This window comes from Chrysochloris asiatica, unplaced genomic scaffold, assembly GCF_000296735.1.
Source record: "Chrysochloris asiatica unplaced genomic scaffold, ChrAsi1.0 scaffold00219, whole genome shotgun sequence".
NCBI lineage: Eukaryota > Metazoa > Chordata > Mammalia > Afrosoricida > Chrysochloridae > Chrysochloris > Chrysochloris asiatica.
Window position 1 is genome coordinate 3,535,121 of NW_006408737.1, and position 15,528 is coordinate 3,550,648.

The 15,528-nt window shown below is 38.0% G+C and overlaps 1 protein-coding gene and 1 pseudogene across 1 annotated transcript in view; one reads left to right on the forward strand and one right to left on the reverse strand.

Moving 5' to 3' along the window:
* Window positions 1-4,892: 4,892 nt before the first annotated feature.
* RNF141 (ring finger protein 141) overlaps window positions 4,893-15,528 on the reverse strand; it is a 56,036-nt gene continuing 45,400 nt past the window's right edge. The window contains exon 6 of the mRNA XM_006873007.1: window positions 4,893-5,214. Coding sequence (XP_006873069.1) covers window positions 5,064-5,214 — 151 coding nt within the window. The 3' untranslated portion in view covers window positions 4,893-5,063. The remainder of the gene's footprint in view (window positions 5,215-15,528) is intronic.
* On the forward strand, window positions 8,005-13,871 carry LOC102812471 (annotated as a pseudogene).

The following is a 15,528-nucleotide window of genomic DNA, read 5'->3' on the forward strand; positions in this document are numbered from 1 at the left end:
ACAGCTGAAAAGTAATGAGGCTAGAACTAGCTTCCTTACTCCTAATCGTGTCACATCCCCACTATTCCATGAAGTCTCAAGAATGTTTGATTTTTAAAAATCACTCCAACCTGGTACATTTTAAAGACCAATCTAAATTTAAGCTTTACTAATGTATTCTTCATCTGTGTTACTAGTACCTGGTACATAGTAGGTGCTCAATAAATGTTGAGTAACTGAATGAATTTTTTTGGCAATGTTTAAAGTATTTGTGCTCCTAAATGGTATGTATTTCTCAACAAGCTGCTCAAGGGCTTTCCATCTTACTGAGGGCAAATTCAGTCAATGGGAAGTCCTTTTTGGTCATTATAAAATTAGAAGAATCCTATTTTTGCTTGTGAAAATGCTTATTTGAATTTAGTTTGTCTTGTCCTGTAATCTTATAATGCTTGTCCCCTCTACTGGTCAACATAGCATACAGAACTTAGTCTTTTTATTAGACAAACATATATGCTATCTTACAGCTAATTATGAAATTGAAAACCCAGCATTTACCTTAAGACTTCATCAGTTTTGAAAAGTTCCATTTGTATACATTTGCCCTAATGTAGCAAGTATTATACAGTTTGTCATTGTCATTTTTCTGTACCAGTAATTTTTTTTTAAGTTATTAAATAAAATCTGTCAGGACAGTGGCTCAATAAATGGAAATGATTTCAATTTAATATTATTTAAAGCTATTTTTTTAAAAGATTGGATTATAAAAATGCAGTAAAAACTGCTAATTTATCTTTTACCATGACTCAAACACGAGAAAAATGCTAACTTTTCCGACTGACCTTCCTAGACCCAGAGGTAAAGCGTTGCTATCTAACTTTTTATCAAGCTTGTCCTGTTATACCTTATGACCAAAGTCACACATGATCATTTCCTCTTCCCTGGATATAATTTTAGTCAGCCCAGCCAGCATTTGTTGGATTTTATCCGATCAGTCAGCTTCTCAGACCTCTTTTTCAATAGCACTTTGTACTTACATGACACTGCTGTATGTAAGTGAGTGAATGCCAACTTTCATTGTGTTTGCAGTTGGAATCAAAGGCTCAGGATTCTAAAAGAGCAGTTTTTGAGTTTATTGATTCTAAAAGGCTTTAGCTCATTTTATGTTAATTCAGACTATATTGCTGAAACAATCATCATTGTTTTCTAACTCATGAAAACAAATCATGGCTCCAGGATTGGCATTTACCAAGGCCCATCCTGAGCCTTGGATTAAAACAATGTTGAAAGCACATCGTCCTGGCTTTCTCTTGTTTCCGAGTGCTATGTAAGTGAAATAATATTTACCTTTTACTATTTTGTAGACAAAATTAAAGAGGAGATACTGGTGATTTAGCTAAACATTCATTACCTGAACTATACATGTTATAAAGAATGCTGAGTGCAATTAACTACATTAAAAGGAACACAAATCAGACAAACATAATTCCTTGGAAACATTTATACCTCAGCTGTAAGACATAAATATTAGTAATACAGAAAATGACAGGGTAAGCTTTAACAGCTACAAGATTATCAAAGTCTCGAAGAAGGCTTTTCTACCTTTTGATACTGTGTCTTTTTGCTATTAAACTGTATGATAGATATATGATAATGGTGATGATGTACCTTATTCCCTTTTCAGCACTAAGCTACTTCTCTGATTACATCCTTTTGTCTCAGAAATACTCCACAGAGTGGAATATTTTATCAATTATTTTCACTATTCAACAGGGCAAAGAGACATGAAAACTAATTAAAGTCTGTTGTCAGTTCTTTATATTCCATGGTTATTGTGGTGCTCATCATAAATGTGGTCAATCAGTTGACTTCCCTAGTCTCCAAATCATTCCCTATTCCTGGATAGACAAAGTAAATTGTGGAATTTTAAAAAAGTTAATATGAAAATTCTTCAAACTGCCTTTTAATGAATCCAACCCTTAATTTACAATTACTGAACCAAAAGTATTCCCAACAATGATTACCCAGGTCTACATTGTTGCTGTGAAGTGCCAACGAGTTACATTCAACCCAAAGCGACCCTGTATAGGGTTTCTGAGAAGTAGCTGGTGAGCTTGAACTGCCAACCCTGCAGTTCAAATGGCTTTGCAGTCTGGCACATTAACCCACAGCACCATACCAGGACTCCAGGTCTACATTAGACATAAAGAAATTAGTCCAAGTTGACATGGATTTTAAAATAATAGCACTAACATCAAAAACTTTCAGAACATAAGATAAATAGTTCTCTATGGAATACAGACATTTAGTATCTAAGAGTATGAAATTATGTGATAAGAAAAAAAAAATTCTCTTAAATTTATTTGGTACAGATTATTTATTGCACAGTTTTATCAGTTTGTCCTAAGAATAAAACATACTCTTATTCGTAATATCTAAATTCAGTACATAGTCAAATTCATTTTCTCAGACTAAAGCTCTATGCATTATTAATGAGTTAGGATAAGAAAAACCTTATAGCTTGTAAAATAAATTCCATAGAGTTCATAAGACCATCTCACAACTCCTAGAAGGCACACATTACATTTCTTAACATAGTAGTGCATTTAAGTACTTCATATTTAAAAAGACAAAGCTGTACAGAATACAAAAAGTATACATTTCAACAAATTTACAGCTTTTAAAAGATTAGTTATTACAGAAGAATCTACCTAACATTCACATTCTAAAGTTTAATGGAGTGAGCACAGAACTGTGTGTTCATTTATTTGATAAGGCTAAGAAAAATATTTTATATTTCACAGTAGATCAGTATCTTGGAGTTCTTATTGTAAAATAAAGAGGTTTCAGCAATATCAAGTCACTGGGTTAGTTATTAAATAGTTCCTTGAAAGCTGAAGGATTCTGGGGAACAAAATCATTGGCTATACCTGGAAAGATCCCAAACTCTGTAAAGTAACTTTATTTTCATAAACATTTAAAAAATTAGGCCATCCATTAAATTTAGCCAAGTCCAATCCAAAAGGGCACTTAAAATTTTGAGAGCTGGAAGAAATCTCCAGTAATCATCTATTCCAAACTTTTCAAAATATGTTCCCTAACTTATTAGTCATACATGGAGGAGATTCAGGATTCTACAATTCTGACCTGAATTTAAAAAAACCAAAAACTTTAAAAACAACTCCTACCATACAGATGTGTTCTCATCAAATTCAAATAGACTTGAAGTCATCAGTGCACTAATGTGTTATAACTGGTTTACTTTATAATATTTATAGTATATAAAGTCCATATAATGGATGATAAAACATTAATAAAATGATTTTTATATAATGGGACTGTGTATGTACATGTTTATGTAGGTAGGGGGTTTTTTACTTGGGGGGGAAGAAAAGGTTCCACTGCTGAAATAAGTGTGAAGCCACAGATAAAGCTTCAGTTTTGAATGCAGAAATCTAACAACAAGAGGCCACACATTGCCAGGTTGACTTGATCAAGCCCCCAATAGTCTGCTTCCATAAACATCTATCTTGAGTATTTAGCCATTTGGTACTTAACTATCCCCATTATCAATGTCAAACGATTAAGTCAACAGTATTCTGTGACCAGGATCAAGTTAGCCTCCAATAGACATTTCCCCTAGAAAAAGAGTAATTTGTATGCCTATTAAAATTGTTGTTGTTAAATCCCGTTGAGTCGGTTCTGACTCATAGAGACTCTGCATTGAGTTTCCAAGGAGTGGCTGGTGAGTTTGAACCCCAACCCTGAGGTTCAAACCAAGCTTGCGGTCGAGTGCTTATCCTCCAGTGCCACACCAGGACTCCAAAAATTCTGTCATCAATAAGCAGCACTTAAAATTGTGTACTTTAGTACTCAGAAAACCAGTATTTGTAACTTACCAATAATAGATCAGAATACCTACCTTGAATGTTAAAATACTCTTCAAAGGATAGGTCAGTTCCATTATATTCTGAAATGTTAATGTTTAATATAAAGAAAAAAATTTGCTAGGCAAAATTTTATAGACAACATTTGAAAAATGGTTGAGGTGTTACTGGAGGCATAATTCTATTATTACCATACATTTTCCACTTTCAAAGGAAGTACAATGAAATAGTAAAAAGGAAAAATTATCTCCTAATTTTCAGAGGCATTTTATTTATATGGTTAAAATTTGATATCTTAAAAAAAATTATATCTTGTTTTCTTCTTTCTTAATCTAAAATCTAAACTTCAGAAAGACGTCTTTAACTTAAGAAAATAAAAGCACCATAGACTACTATTGAATGATTTATTGTAATTTGGAAATAGTAAATGTAAAATTTGTGATGAAGAAAAATTTCCTTCTGAAATTCCAGGAAGTGTGAGTATTATCAAAAGCCACTTCGAATCGTTTTCCAGATGTGGGAAAGCATTCCAAGAATAGCCAAGATTCAAAAAAGCAGTAGAACCTCTTTTCCCCTAAGCCGAAATCCAGTCACAAGGCAAGTTCAGGCCCAATTTTATAGTCCTCACTCAAATTCACCTGACAAAACCTAGGTGCTAAAGTTAGTGAAATAACTCTTGATTATTTCAAGTAAAAATACAGGAGCAATAATAAACCACAAGGGGGTGTGCATACTCCTTAGATTCCAGCACAAAGACCAGTTTTAAGTAGTAACATGCACTTTGATGAATTCTACATTTTTAGTCATTTAAAAAGTTTTCTCTCTGGGATGTCTACATCTTTCGAACATAAAAGTATTCCAGAACACTCCTGTCCTAAAAAAAAATCAAGTAGTACTTCAGAAGCTTCTGGAAATGTTAGTGCTACCTTGGCAAAGGATTCACACAGGAATTAGTTTGAATCCATATAAAACATATTTTAAAAAGTACAATATAGTCTAAAACAGTAACAAATTTTAGTTTACTATAAGTGGAAGACGTGGAAAGTTTATTAAAAGAAATGGGACAAATTATCAGAATAGCAAAAATAAGAGGGTGGGAAAAATAATTTTCCTGTGTCCGTACCACAGTGTCCCTGCATTCTTCCTCCATGACCAGTGTTGAAAGCCCACAGTAACAACAGAACACCTTCGATCCAAAGGTCATGGCCGATGGGGCTGACCTGCTTCATCAGCCATGTTAAGGATATATTTAACCATATCATCTTCAGTCGGTGCATCTGACACCACCCAAGATTCACTTGCACTAGACATCTGGAGGCGACAGATAGGGCAATTCGTGTGTCGATCACTCCTATTAAAAAAAAAAGTCAAATGAAGAAGGTTAAGTTTTCTTTTTCTTCTTTTCTAAAAATTGGTTTGTTTGAAAAGTAACACATGCACAAGGCTGTCTAGTTCTCCAGTGCTGCTGTAACAGAAAGAGCACAAGTGGCTGGCTTCAACAAATGGTCATTTTTTTCTCAGAAGACTAGAAGTCCAAATTCAGAATGTTGCTGGTTCTAGGGTACGGCTTTTTCTCTCTGTGGGCTCTGAAGGTCTTCTTTGAGCTTCTGCTCCTCAGCAAACTTCATGTGTCTTGCTTGGCATCTTTCTTCCCCCACCTCCACTTCTCTCATTTGCTTGTTTAATCTTTTATATCTCAAGGGAGATTAACTTAGACTCATGGGGTCTCAGAGGCTAGGACCATAGTCTCTGGGGACACCGAGGCCACTCTGCATAACATAGTCTCCAAAGACAATGTTCTACATCGCTAATCAGTGGTGACTGTGGTCTTAAAAGCTTGTGAGTGACTATCTAAGATGAAATCATTGGTCTCTCCCTATTGGGAGAAAAGAAGAACAGTGGGAGGAAAGAAGAGTGAAGAAAATCAAAGACATATGGAAATAATTAGTCCAGTGAACTCATGGACCACACAAACATCAGCCTCTAAGACCCTGAGACCAGAAGAACTAGAAGGTGCCTGGCTACTACTACCAACTGCTCTGAGAAGAAGCACAATATTAGTACAGGAAAAATGTGGAACAAAACACAAAATCATAAAACAGACCAGGCTTACTACTCCAATGGAAGCATGGTGACTCCATAAGGTTAAGCGCTGAATTGCAAACCACAAGGTCCATGGTTCGAGCTCACCAGCCACTTTCATGGGAGAAAGATGAGGTTTTCTGCTCCTGTGAAGATTTAAAGCTCAGAAACCCTAAACAGGATCTCTATGAGTTGGAACAAACTCATTGGCACTTACCAACAACAACACTGGTCAAACAAAGACTGGAGTCTGGATATGAACTCACCAGCCAAACAATAAAACCAAACTAAACACACTGCCACTGAACCAATTCCGACTTGTAGTGACCCTGTATAAGGTTTCTGAGGCTGTAAATCTTTACAGGAGCAGAAGTCTCATCTTTCTCTCATGGAGCAGCTGGTAGATTTGAACTGCTGACCTTGCTTGCTGTGGATGTTGTTAAGTGCTGTCAAGTCAGTTCCAACCCATAGCCATCCTGTATAGTTTCCAAGGAGTGACTGGTGAGCTTGAACCCCCAACCTTATGATTGAAAACGACTTTGCAGTCCGGCACATTAACCTACAGTGCCACACCAGGACTTTGCCTAGATAAGTAGATACGGGGAACAATAACTCCTTTATTAAGGTAGGCACACCTTTTTAAAAAATCAGCCACTGAGATGAAAAGGACAGCATTTACCCAAGGACAAAGGTCAGGAGGGTTAAGAAAGGAGGAGGAGAATTAGTAACAGGAAACACAGGGACCAAGTGAAAAATGTGATGTTACAGTGTGAAGATTACAATCATTGAGATAAAGCAAAATGTGCATGAACTGCTGCATGGAAAATCGATTTGCTCTGTAAATCTTCACCCAATTCACAATAAAAACAAAACAGAGAGACTGATTTAAAATACATGCTACACTAATCCTGTCCTAGTAACAAAGACACCCTACTCCCAAATGACATTATAACCACAGGCATGTTGTTATTGTTAGGTGCCACTGAGTCATTTTGGACTTTGAGTGACCCTAAGCACATCAGAATGAAACACTGACCAGTCCTGTGCCATCCTCACAACTGTTATTCCTCCTGTCCTTATGTCAATCCATCTTATTGAGGGTCTGCCTTTTTATCTCTCACCATCCACATGATGGTGATGCTTTTCTCCAGGGACTGGTCCTTTCTGACAACACATTCTAAGTATGAAAGACAAAGTCTTACCGACCACAGGCATTGTTGTTGTTGCTGTTAAGTGCTGTTGAGTCAGTTCTGACTCATAGTGACCCTGGATAGGGTTACTGAGTGGTGGCTGGCAAGTTTGAACTGCCAACCTTGCCATTCAAACCAAATTTCAATTCTCTTCTCCAGGGGCAACCACAGTTACCAGTTTCTTATATCTAATTTCAGGCAAAGACTAAGCTTGTGTGTATCTACATACCACTGCCCATTTTACCTGTCTATGTTGTTAGTGTTGAGTGCCATCGAGCTGGTTCCGACTCATAGCAACCCTGTATAGGGTTTCTGAGGAGCAGCTGGTGAGCTTGCACTACCAACCATGTGGCTCAAACAGGTACATTAACCCACAGCTCCACACCAGAACTCCTAACTTGTCTATAAACTATTACATATCAGTACATTAAAACTATCTATCTTTAAACACAATATTCTACTGTATGGGCATGACATACAGTAAACAGAAGGATATTTAGCTTTTTCCTCAGTTTTTTACCATGACAAACAATATTACAGTATTCCTGTACATTGTTTTCTTGTAAATCCTTGAAAATTCTTATGTCTTAAGTGAAAAATGAAAATTCCTTCTTATCAATGAAAGATTGTTGTTGATGTTGTTAAGTGCCATCGAGTCAGTTCCAACTCATAACGACCCTGTATAGGGTTTTCAAGAGTGTATAGTAGGTTTGAACTGCTGACCTTGTGGTTCAAACTGACACTGCGGTTGAGTGCTGCTTCTACAGTGTCACAGCAGGACTCCAATTGAGACCAATGGAAATGCTGATTTGCGATGACATAAATGAAAGCCTTTACTCTAGGAAGGTCCTGAGAGTGGCAGTGCAATAATGAAACAGGTAAGAGATTAGTCACTTTCCTAAGTAGTATCTACTACAACTCTTGACAATGCAACTAAGCTTAAAGGCCTGATACAATCCCTAAGGTTCATAAGCAATAGGAAGATTTCAAGAAACTGTGTAAAAATGAAGTCATCAAGGTTTAAAAGAAAAGATAAACTTTACCTGTAGAATAATTTTTCAGGTAGGGAAAGAACTCATAAATGATCAGTTAAAATTATGCTTTCCAAAGGAATTTTTTTCTTGTCAAAGATTATTTTGGAAATTTCAAAATTTAACATTTGAACAGAAATAAATCATGCAGGGATATATTTCTTCATCTCTCAAAGAAATATGAGATCAAGCAACTAAATTATATCAATTGCTCTTTGGCTTTTATGCAAAATTTTAGAAATTTGTTCTAAAAACAAAAATGTGAAAGCTTTTAGGTAGGGGTTAATTTTTGGCACTTCAGAGCTATCTGACTCGGTATGTGCGTTGCTCTGTCCACAAATGTCTCAATTTAAAATTAAATAGTTGACTAATGCTTCTGGCCAACAGGGACCAGATTTATCCCTACTTAAAACACTGGATAAATATAGGAGACAATGGTTTTCAACAATGGACACCAGGCAACAAAGGACAGTGATCCCTGAGTCATGCAAGTCCTGAAATGTCCCCATCTTATTGCCTTGAGAGAGTCTTCAGGCCCCAGCAAGCAGGAGGCACTTAGATGAAGTCTGACAAACTCCGTGAGGGTAAGAGACAGAAGAGAACGTCCAGAGAAAGCAGAGCAGCAAGAACTCACAGGGCAGAGTACTGGAGAGGTGACTTGGCGCTCTGTAGAGGCCCCCTTGAGTATAGCCAGCCCAACAGTGGGGTGTGTGTGTGTGTGTGTGTGTGTGTGTGTGTGTATGAAGAAACTACCTGAGTTTGAGGAGAATCACCCAAAAGGACAAGAGGGAAATGCATCAGAAGTTCACACAGGGACAGAGGATAAAGACGGGGAAATCTCACAATGTAGAATACTATGAATGGTCATCACTCAGTAATGGGGGGGGGGGGGATATAATTAGCCCTAAACTAAACACTACTTGGTTCCAGCTAACAAATCATAAAAACAAGACCCAAAAGGACCAAGTTGTTACCAAGTAACCTAACTCTCTTCCAGAACAAAGCTCAAGAACATTTATGTTAAGTACCGTTGATTCAGTTCTGACTCACAGCAATGTTTCCAAGAAGTGCCTGGTGATCTAGTGACCTTGAGAATAGCAGTCCAGTATCTATCTATCCTACAGTGCCACATCAGGACCCCCTAAGAACATTTAAAGGAATATAAAAATATCCAGCACTCAAAAGGTGAAATTCACAGTATATATCATCCAATAAAAAATTGCCAGGCATACAAAGCAGCAGAAAATTAAGAGAAAAAAAGTATTAATTTTTTTTAATAAAGAAAAACAGCATTTATCAAAAAACAACCCGGAATGGACACAGATGTTAGAATAGCAAACAAGAACATGAACAGTTATTATAATGGTATTCCCAATGTTCAAAAAACAGGAGGAAAGATTACACATATTAATTAGAGACATGGAAGATATTTCAAAACCTGAAATCAAACTTCTGGAGATGAATTCTACAATATCTGAGAAGACAAATACACTGGAGGAGATCAACGTTAAGTTACACATTGCAGAAGAAAAGATTAGTGAATTTTTAAAGGCTCAGCAATATTAACTGTCTAAATGAAGCACTGAGAAAACACTCAGTAACAAAAAAGTTTAAAAAAGAAAGAAAATAGCCATCAGTGAGACTCTGGGACAATTTCAAGTGACCTAATATGTGTGCTGGAAGAAGTACATCCAGAATGCTCCTTAGAAGCCAGGATGGCAAGACTTCCTCTTTCATACTTGGGACATGTTATCAGGAAGGACCAGTCCCTGGAGAAGGACATCATGCTAGGTAAAGCAGAGGGTCAGTAAGTGAGACGGACTGGCACAGGGACATCAACAATGGGCTCAAGTATAACAACAATTGTGAGGATGGTGCAGGACTGGGCAGCATTTTGTTCTATTGTACATAGGGTTACTATGAATTAGAATGGATTCTATAGCATCTAACAACAACAACAACAACAACATATGTGTAATTTTCTCTCCAGAGAGGAGAGAAAAAGAGGACAGAAAAAAATACTTGAGAAGACAATGGCTAAAAAACTTCTAGATTTGATGATGCTGTCAACTTACAAATCCAAGAAGGTCAATGAACCCAAAGCACAAGAAATAAGAAAACTACTCTAAGGCACACCATAATCCAATTCTAAAAAGCAATGATGGAAAAAAAAAATCTTAAAAGTCATTAGTAAAAAACAAACCACATTACCTATAGAGGAAAAAAGATAACTAATTTATCATAGGAAACAATGTGGGCAACATCATTAAAATATGGAAAGGAAACAAAACACTATGTAGAATTGTAGATCTTTGAAAAACAATGTTCAGACATTCAAGAAAATCTTAATAGAAGCTACAAAACAGTTGTATCAGAGCTACTGAAAGTGGCAGCATACAATACATAAAAATCTACTGTACTTCTAAATATTCAGAGAAGAGCTGATACCAATTCTACTCAAACTATTCCAGAATATCGAAAAGGATGGAAGACTCATGAATTAATTTCATGAAGCGAGCATAACCCTATACCCAAACCAGGCAAAGACATCAATAAAAAGAAAATCATAGACCAATACTCCTCAAAAACATAGATGCAAAAATTTTCAACAAAATCCTACCCAATAGAATCCAACAACATATAAAAAAAAAAGTGCATCATAACCAAGTGGGATTCATACTAGGTATGCAAGGTTGATTCAATATTAGAAAAACAATCAATGTAATCCATCACATAAATAAAATAAAGGAAAAGTACACATGATCACATTCATTAATGTAGCAAAGCCATTTGACACTCATGGAAGCAGCTGCAAGAAATCAAATGACATACTACATTAGGCAAATCTATGGCTCACAAGACCTCTTTAAAGTGTTCAAGAGCAAAGATGTCAGTTTGAGGACTAAAATGTGCCAGACCCAAGCCATGGTATTTTCTATAGTTTCACATGCATGTGAAAGTTGAACAATGAATAAGGAAGATCGGAGAAGAATTTATGCATTTGAGTTACGGTGTAAGCAAAGAAAATTAAAAACTATCATGGACTGCTAGAAGAACAAATATATCTATCTTGAAAGGAGTATAGCCAGAATGCTTCTTAAAAGCCAAGATGGTGAGACTCTGTCTCTCATACTTCAGACACATTATCGGGAGGGACCAGTCCATGGAGAAGGACATCAAGCTGGGTAAAAAGGGGGGCTCAAGGGAAAAAGAGGAAGACACCCCACAAAGAAATGCACTAGCACAGTGTCAGCAGCACTGAATGGACTAAGTGTAACAATTGTTGAGGATGGTGCAGGACTGGGCAGTGTTTTGTTCTGTTGTGCGTAAGATCACTGTGAGTTGGAACCAACTTGATGGCACCTAACAACAACAACAACAACACCCATTCCTGATAAAAACAACAGCTGCACAGAAATAGAAGGGAAATTCCTCAGTATAATTAAGGGCAGATCTATAAAACCAACAGCCAATGTTAATCTCAACAGAGAGAAACTAAAAGCATTCCCTTACCATAAATAATACCCAATCGATATCATTTTGGAATTTCATATATTATATGACTATATAGAGTTCATTTTGCTGACTTGTGACCTAGAACTATAAAGATCATCAATGATAAAATTGGAATAAACTTAGGAGCTCTGATTTGTTGTTGTTGTTACGTGTCATTCCGACTCAGGAGAGTCAGTGTAGGCTTTAACTGGTGACGGGAGCAGAAAGTCTCATATTTCTCCCACAGAGCAGCTAGTGGGCTTGAGCCATAGACCTTGTGGTTTGCAGTCCAGTGCTTACTGTATGGAGCCAGCACACTCCCCAGGGGCTCTGATAAATGGTATAAATATACTATCAAACATAATTAAAACACACAAATAGCAAAAGACAAAACAAATGACTGGAACCTCCTAAATATTAGACAATGTGCATCAAGAGTCCTGGTGTGGTGTTGCAGGATAACCACTGGACTAGTAGACCACACAAACATCAGTCTCCACAACCCTGAGAAGTAAAGAACTATATGGTGTCCAGTTACCACTACCAACAGCTCTGAAAGGGATCACATTAGAAAGGTCTGGATAGAATGGGAGAAAATGTGAAACAAATCTCAAAATACTAAAACAGGCCAGACTTACTGGCCAAATGGAGACTGGCAGAACCTCTGAGACAGTGGCCTTTAGTCACCCTTCAGATCTGGAACTGAACTCACTCTCATGGCTCAATTTCAGGCAAATAATAGGCTTATGAAGTAAACAATAACACTAGCGAGGTACTGGCACCTTGGAACAATCAACCATTTGAAATCAATGGGTGGCCTTTACCCAAGCCAGGACAGAGTTCAAAAGGGTTAGGTAAGAAAGAGGAATGAAAAAAACAGAGAAAGCAAGTGAGATAAGTGATAAAACACTGTGGGGATTGCAATCAATGAAATGAAACAAAATGTGTATGAAAAGTGGAATGGAAAACTGATGATTGGCTCTGCAAATGCCATCCAATTTACAATAAAACGTTAAAAAACAGGAACAAAAAGAAAATGAATTACTGATACATGCTACCACATGGATAAATCTCAAAATAATTATGCTAAAGAAGCCAGACCAAAAAAAAAAAAAAGTGCTATATGAGCCCATTTATAAAAATTCTAGAAACTTCAGTGTTCTGTAGTGACTTAAAGCGGCTAAGGAGAGTAAGTGTGTCTGGCGGTCCTGTGGATCTGTCTCCTGTGGATCTGTCTGCTGCTTCAACAATGCTTACATAGAACAGATCTGCGGACTCCCCACCTCTAGCCTCGGACACCTTTAAACCTCCTCTTTAGGCACAATCTCTTCTCTGGGACCATCTTCTTGGCTATTATTCCGTTATCAGGACCAGCCAAACACCAATTTTCTATGTGTGTTGTTGTTAAATGCCACTGAGTTGGCTCCGACCGATAGCAACCCTGAATAGCATTTCTGAGGAGCAGCTGGAGAGCTTGAACCACTGACCTTGACGTCCAAATGGCTTTGCAGCCTAGTGCATTAACTCACAGTGCCACACCAGGACTCTGTGTGTGTGCTGTTGTTGTTGTTGTGAAGTGCCGTCGAGTAGGTGCCGACCCATAGCGACCTTGTATAGGGTTTCCGAGGAGCAGCTGGTGAGCTTGAACTGCCGACTTTGCAGTTCAACCAGTTTTGCAGTCTGTATGTGTAGTTAGCTTCAAATCTTTGTCAGAATTATTCTGCTGAAGCAGAGGCTGGCGTCAGCTGTCTGGTTAATCTGTATCTGCGGGCCTCTTAGACCTACCTCTCTCTGGGCTTCTATTTTGATTGCGATGATGAAGGCGCAAGACACTTCTGTGAGTTGGCAAAGGGGAAGTATGAGGATGCCAAGTGTCTCTTGAAACTGCAAAACCAGTGTGGCGGTCACACTCTCTTCCAGGATGTTCAGAAGCTGTCCCAAGACGAGTGGGGAAGAACCCTGGAAGTCGCCATGGAAGCTGCCCTGGCCCTGGAGAAGAACCTGAACCAGTCCCTTCTAGATCTGCATGACGTGGCTGCTACCCACAGAACCCCTACCTCTGTAACTTTCTGGAGAACCATGTCCTCCATATGGAGGTGAAAATGATCTAGAAGATGGGCAACCATCTAACCAACTTCCACAGGGTGGCCGGCCCTCAGGCAGGGCTAGGTGAGTTTCTCTGCGAGAGGCTCGCCCTCAAGTATGACTAGGAGCCTGTGAAGCTGTGCGACCTATGTGGGGCCTTTAGCCTTCCCCTCCTGTCCACAGATCTTTGGCCTGAACCTCCCTCTCCAGCCACAGAGACAGCACCACCACACTGTGGAGCCCCTCTTCTCCTAAGCCATGGACCAAACGAAAACAAAAAACCTTCCTTCTACAGCAGAGCAATTGCCTGGGGGCTAGAGGAGGGATTGCTGTTGTGAAGTGCCGTGGAGTTGGTTTCGACCCATTGCAACCCTGTTACGTGGTTTCTGAGGAGTGACTTGTGAGCTTGAACCACTGACCTTGTGGTTCAAACCAACTTTGCAGTCCAGCACATTAAGCCACAGTGGCATACCAGGCCTCCAGAGGGGGATAGGAAGAAGAATTTAAACAGAGCAAAAGTTAACTATTGGACGTAATGAATCTGCTCATTATTTTGATTGTGATGATGGTTTTTCTGGGTGTATACATACCAAACCTACCAAACTGTTCGATTTAAATGTGTGTTGTTAAGGGGCTGGCGAGTCAGTTCCAACACATAGCAACCCTGTATAGGGTTTCCGATGAGCAACTGGTGGGTTTGAACTACCAAACCTTGTGGGTTAGCAGTCCAGTGCTGATCCTTTAGCACCACACCAGGAGTCCTAAGTGTGTAGTTTGTTGCATTTCAACGACAAATTATCTTAAATACTCGATTCTTATTCTGTTTAACCATGAGCTTGACTAGTTAGATCTTTAAGGTACCCTCTAGGTCCAGTACTCTAGGATTCATAGTGCTCTAGACATATACAGAGGATATAAGCATGTATAAGAAGCTAAAAAGAAGAAATATCTAGACTCAAGTCAGGCATGAATCTCCTTGTTGCATATAAAGATACATTTCACATTTCATAAACATTAAGGTACAAAAATATTTTAAACTAGAAAACAGTAAATCCAAAGAAATAAATAACAAAATCTCTCATACTTAATTATAATAAAGTTATTTTTGTACTTTTCAAAGTTTATTCATATATATTACCTGGTATGCATTTTTCTATATGCTCTTAAATACCATCTGAATCTATAATGTTCTTAAAAATCACATGTATGTATCTACCCACCTGGAACAAAGAAGAGTGAAGAAAATGAAGACTCGAGAAACAACAATTGGTGGAAAGGACAAGTAGACCACGTGAACCACAGCCTCCACGACCCTGAGACCAGTAAACTAGATGGTGCCCACCGAGTTGATCAGGTTTACAATAGAAGGTTTTGGACAGGATGGAAGAAAAAAATTGTAGAACAAAATTCAAAATCATAAAATAGACCAAACTTACTGGTCTGATAGAAACTGGTGGAACCCTCGAGACTGTGTTCTTTCAACATTCTTCAAGCCTGGAACTGAACCCACCCATGGGGATCAACTTTCAGCCAAACAATAGACAAGCCTATAAAGTGAACATAACAGTGAACCATACTAGACCAGAGGGGCAGCATTTTTCCATAGACAAAGTTCAGGAGGCAGGAAGGGACAGGAAAGAAGGAAGAATGGAAGGAGGGCAGCCCAGGAAATAAGTGGAAAGAATACTGTTAAACTGTGAGGATTTCAATCAATGTCATGAAACAAAATGTATGAAAACTGTTGAATTGAAAACGAATTTGCTCTGTAAACTTTATTCAAAC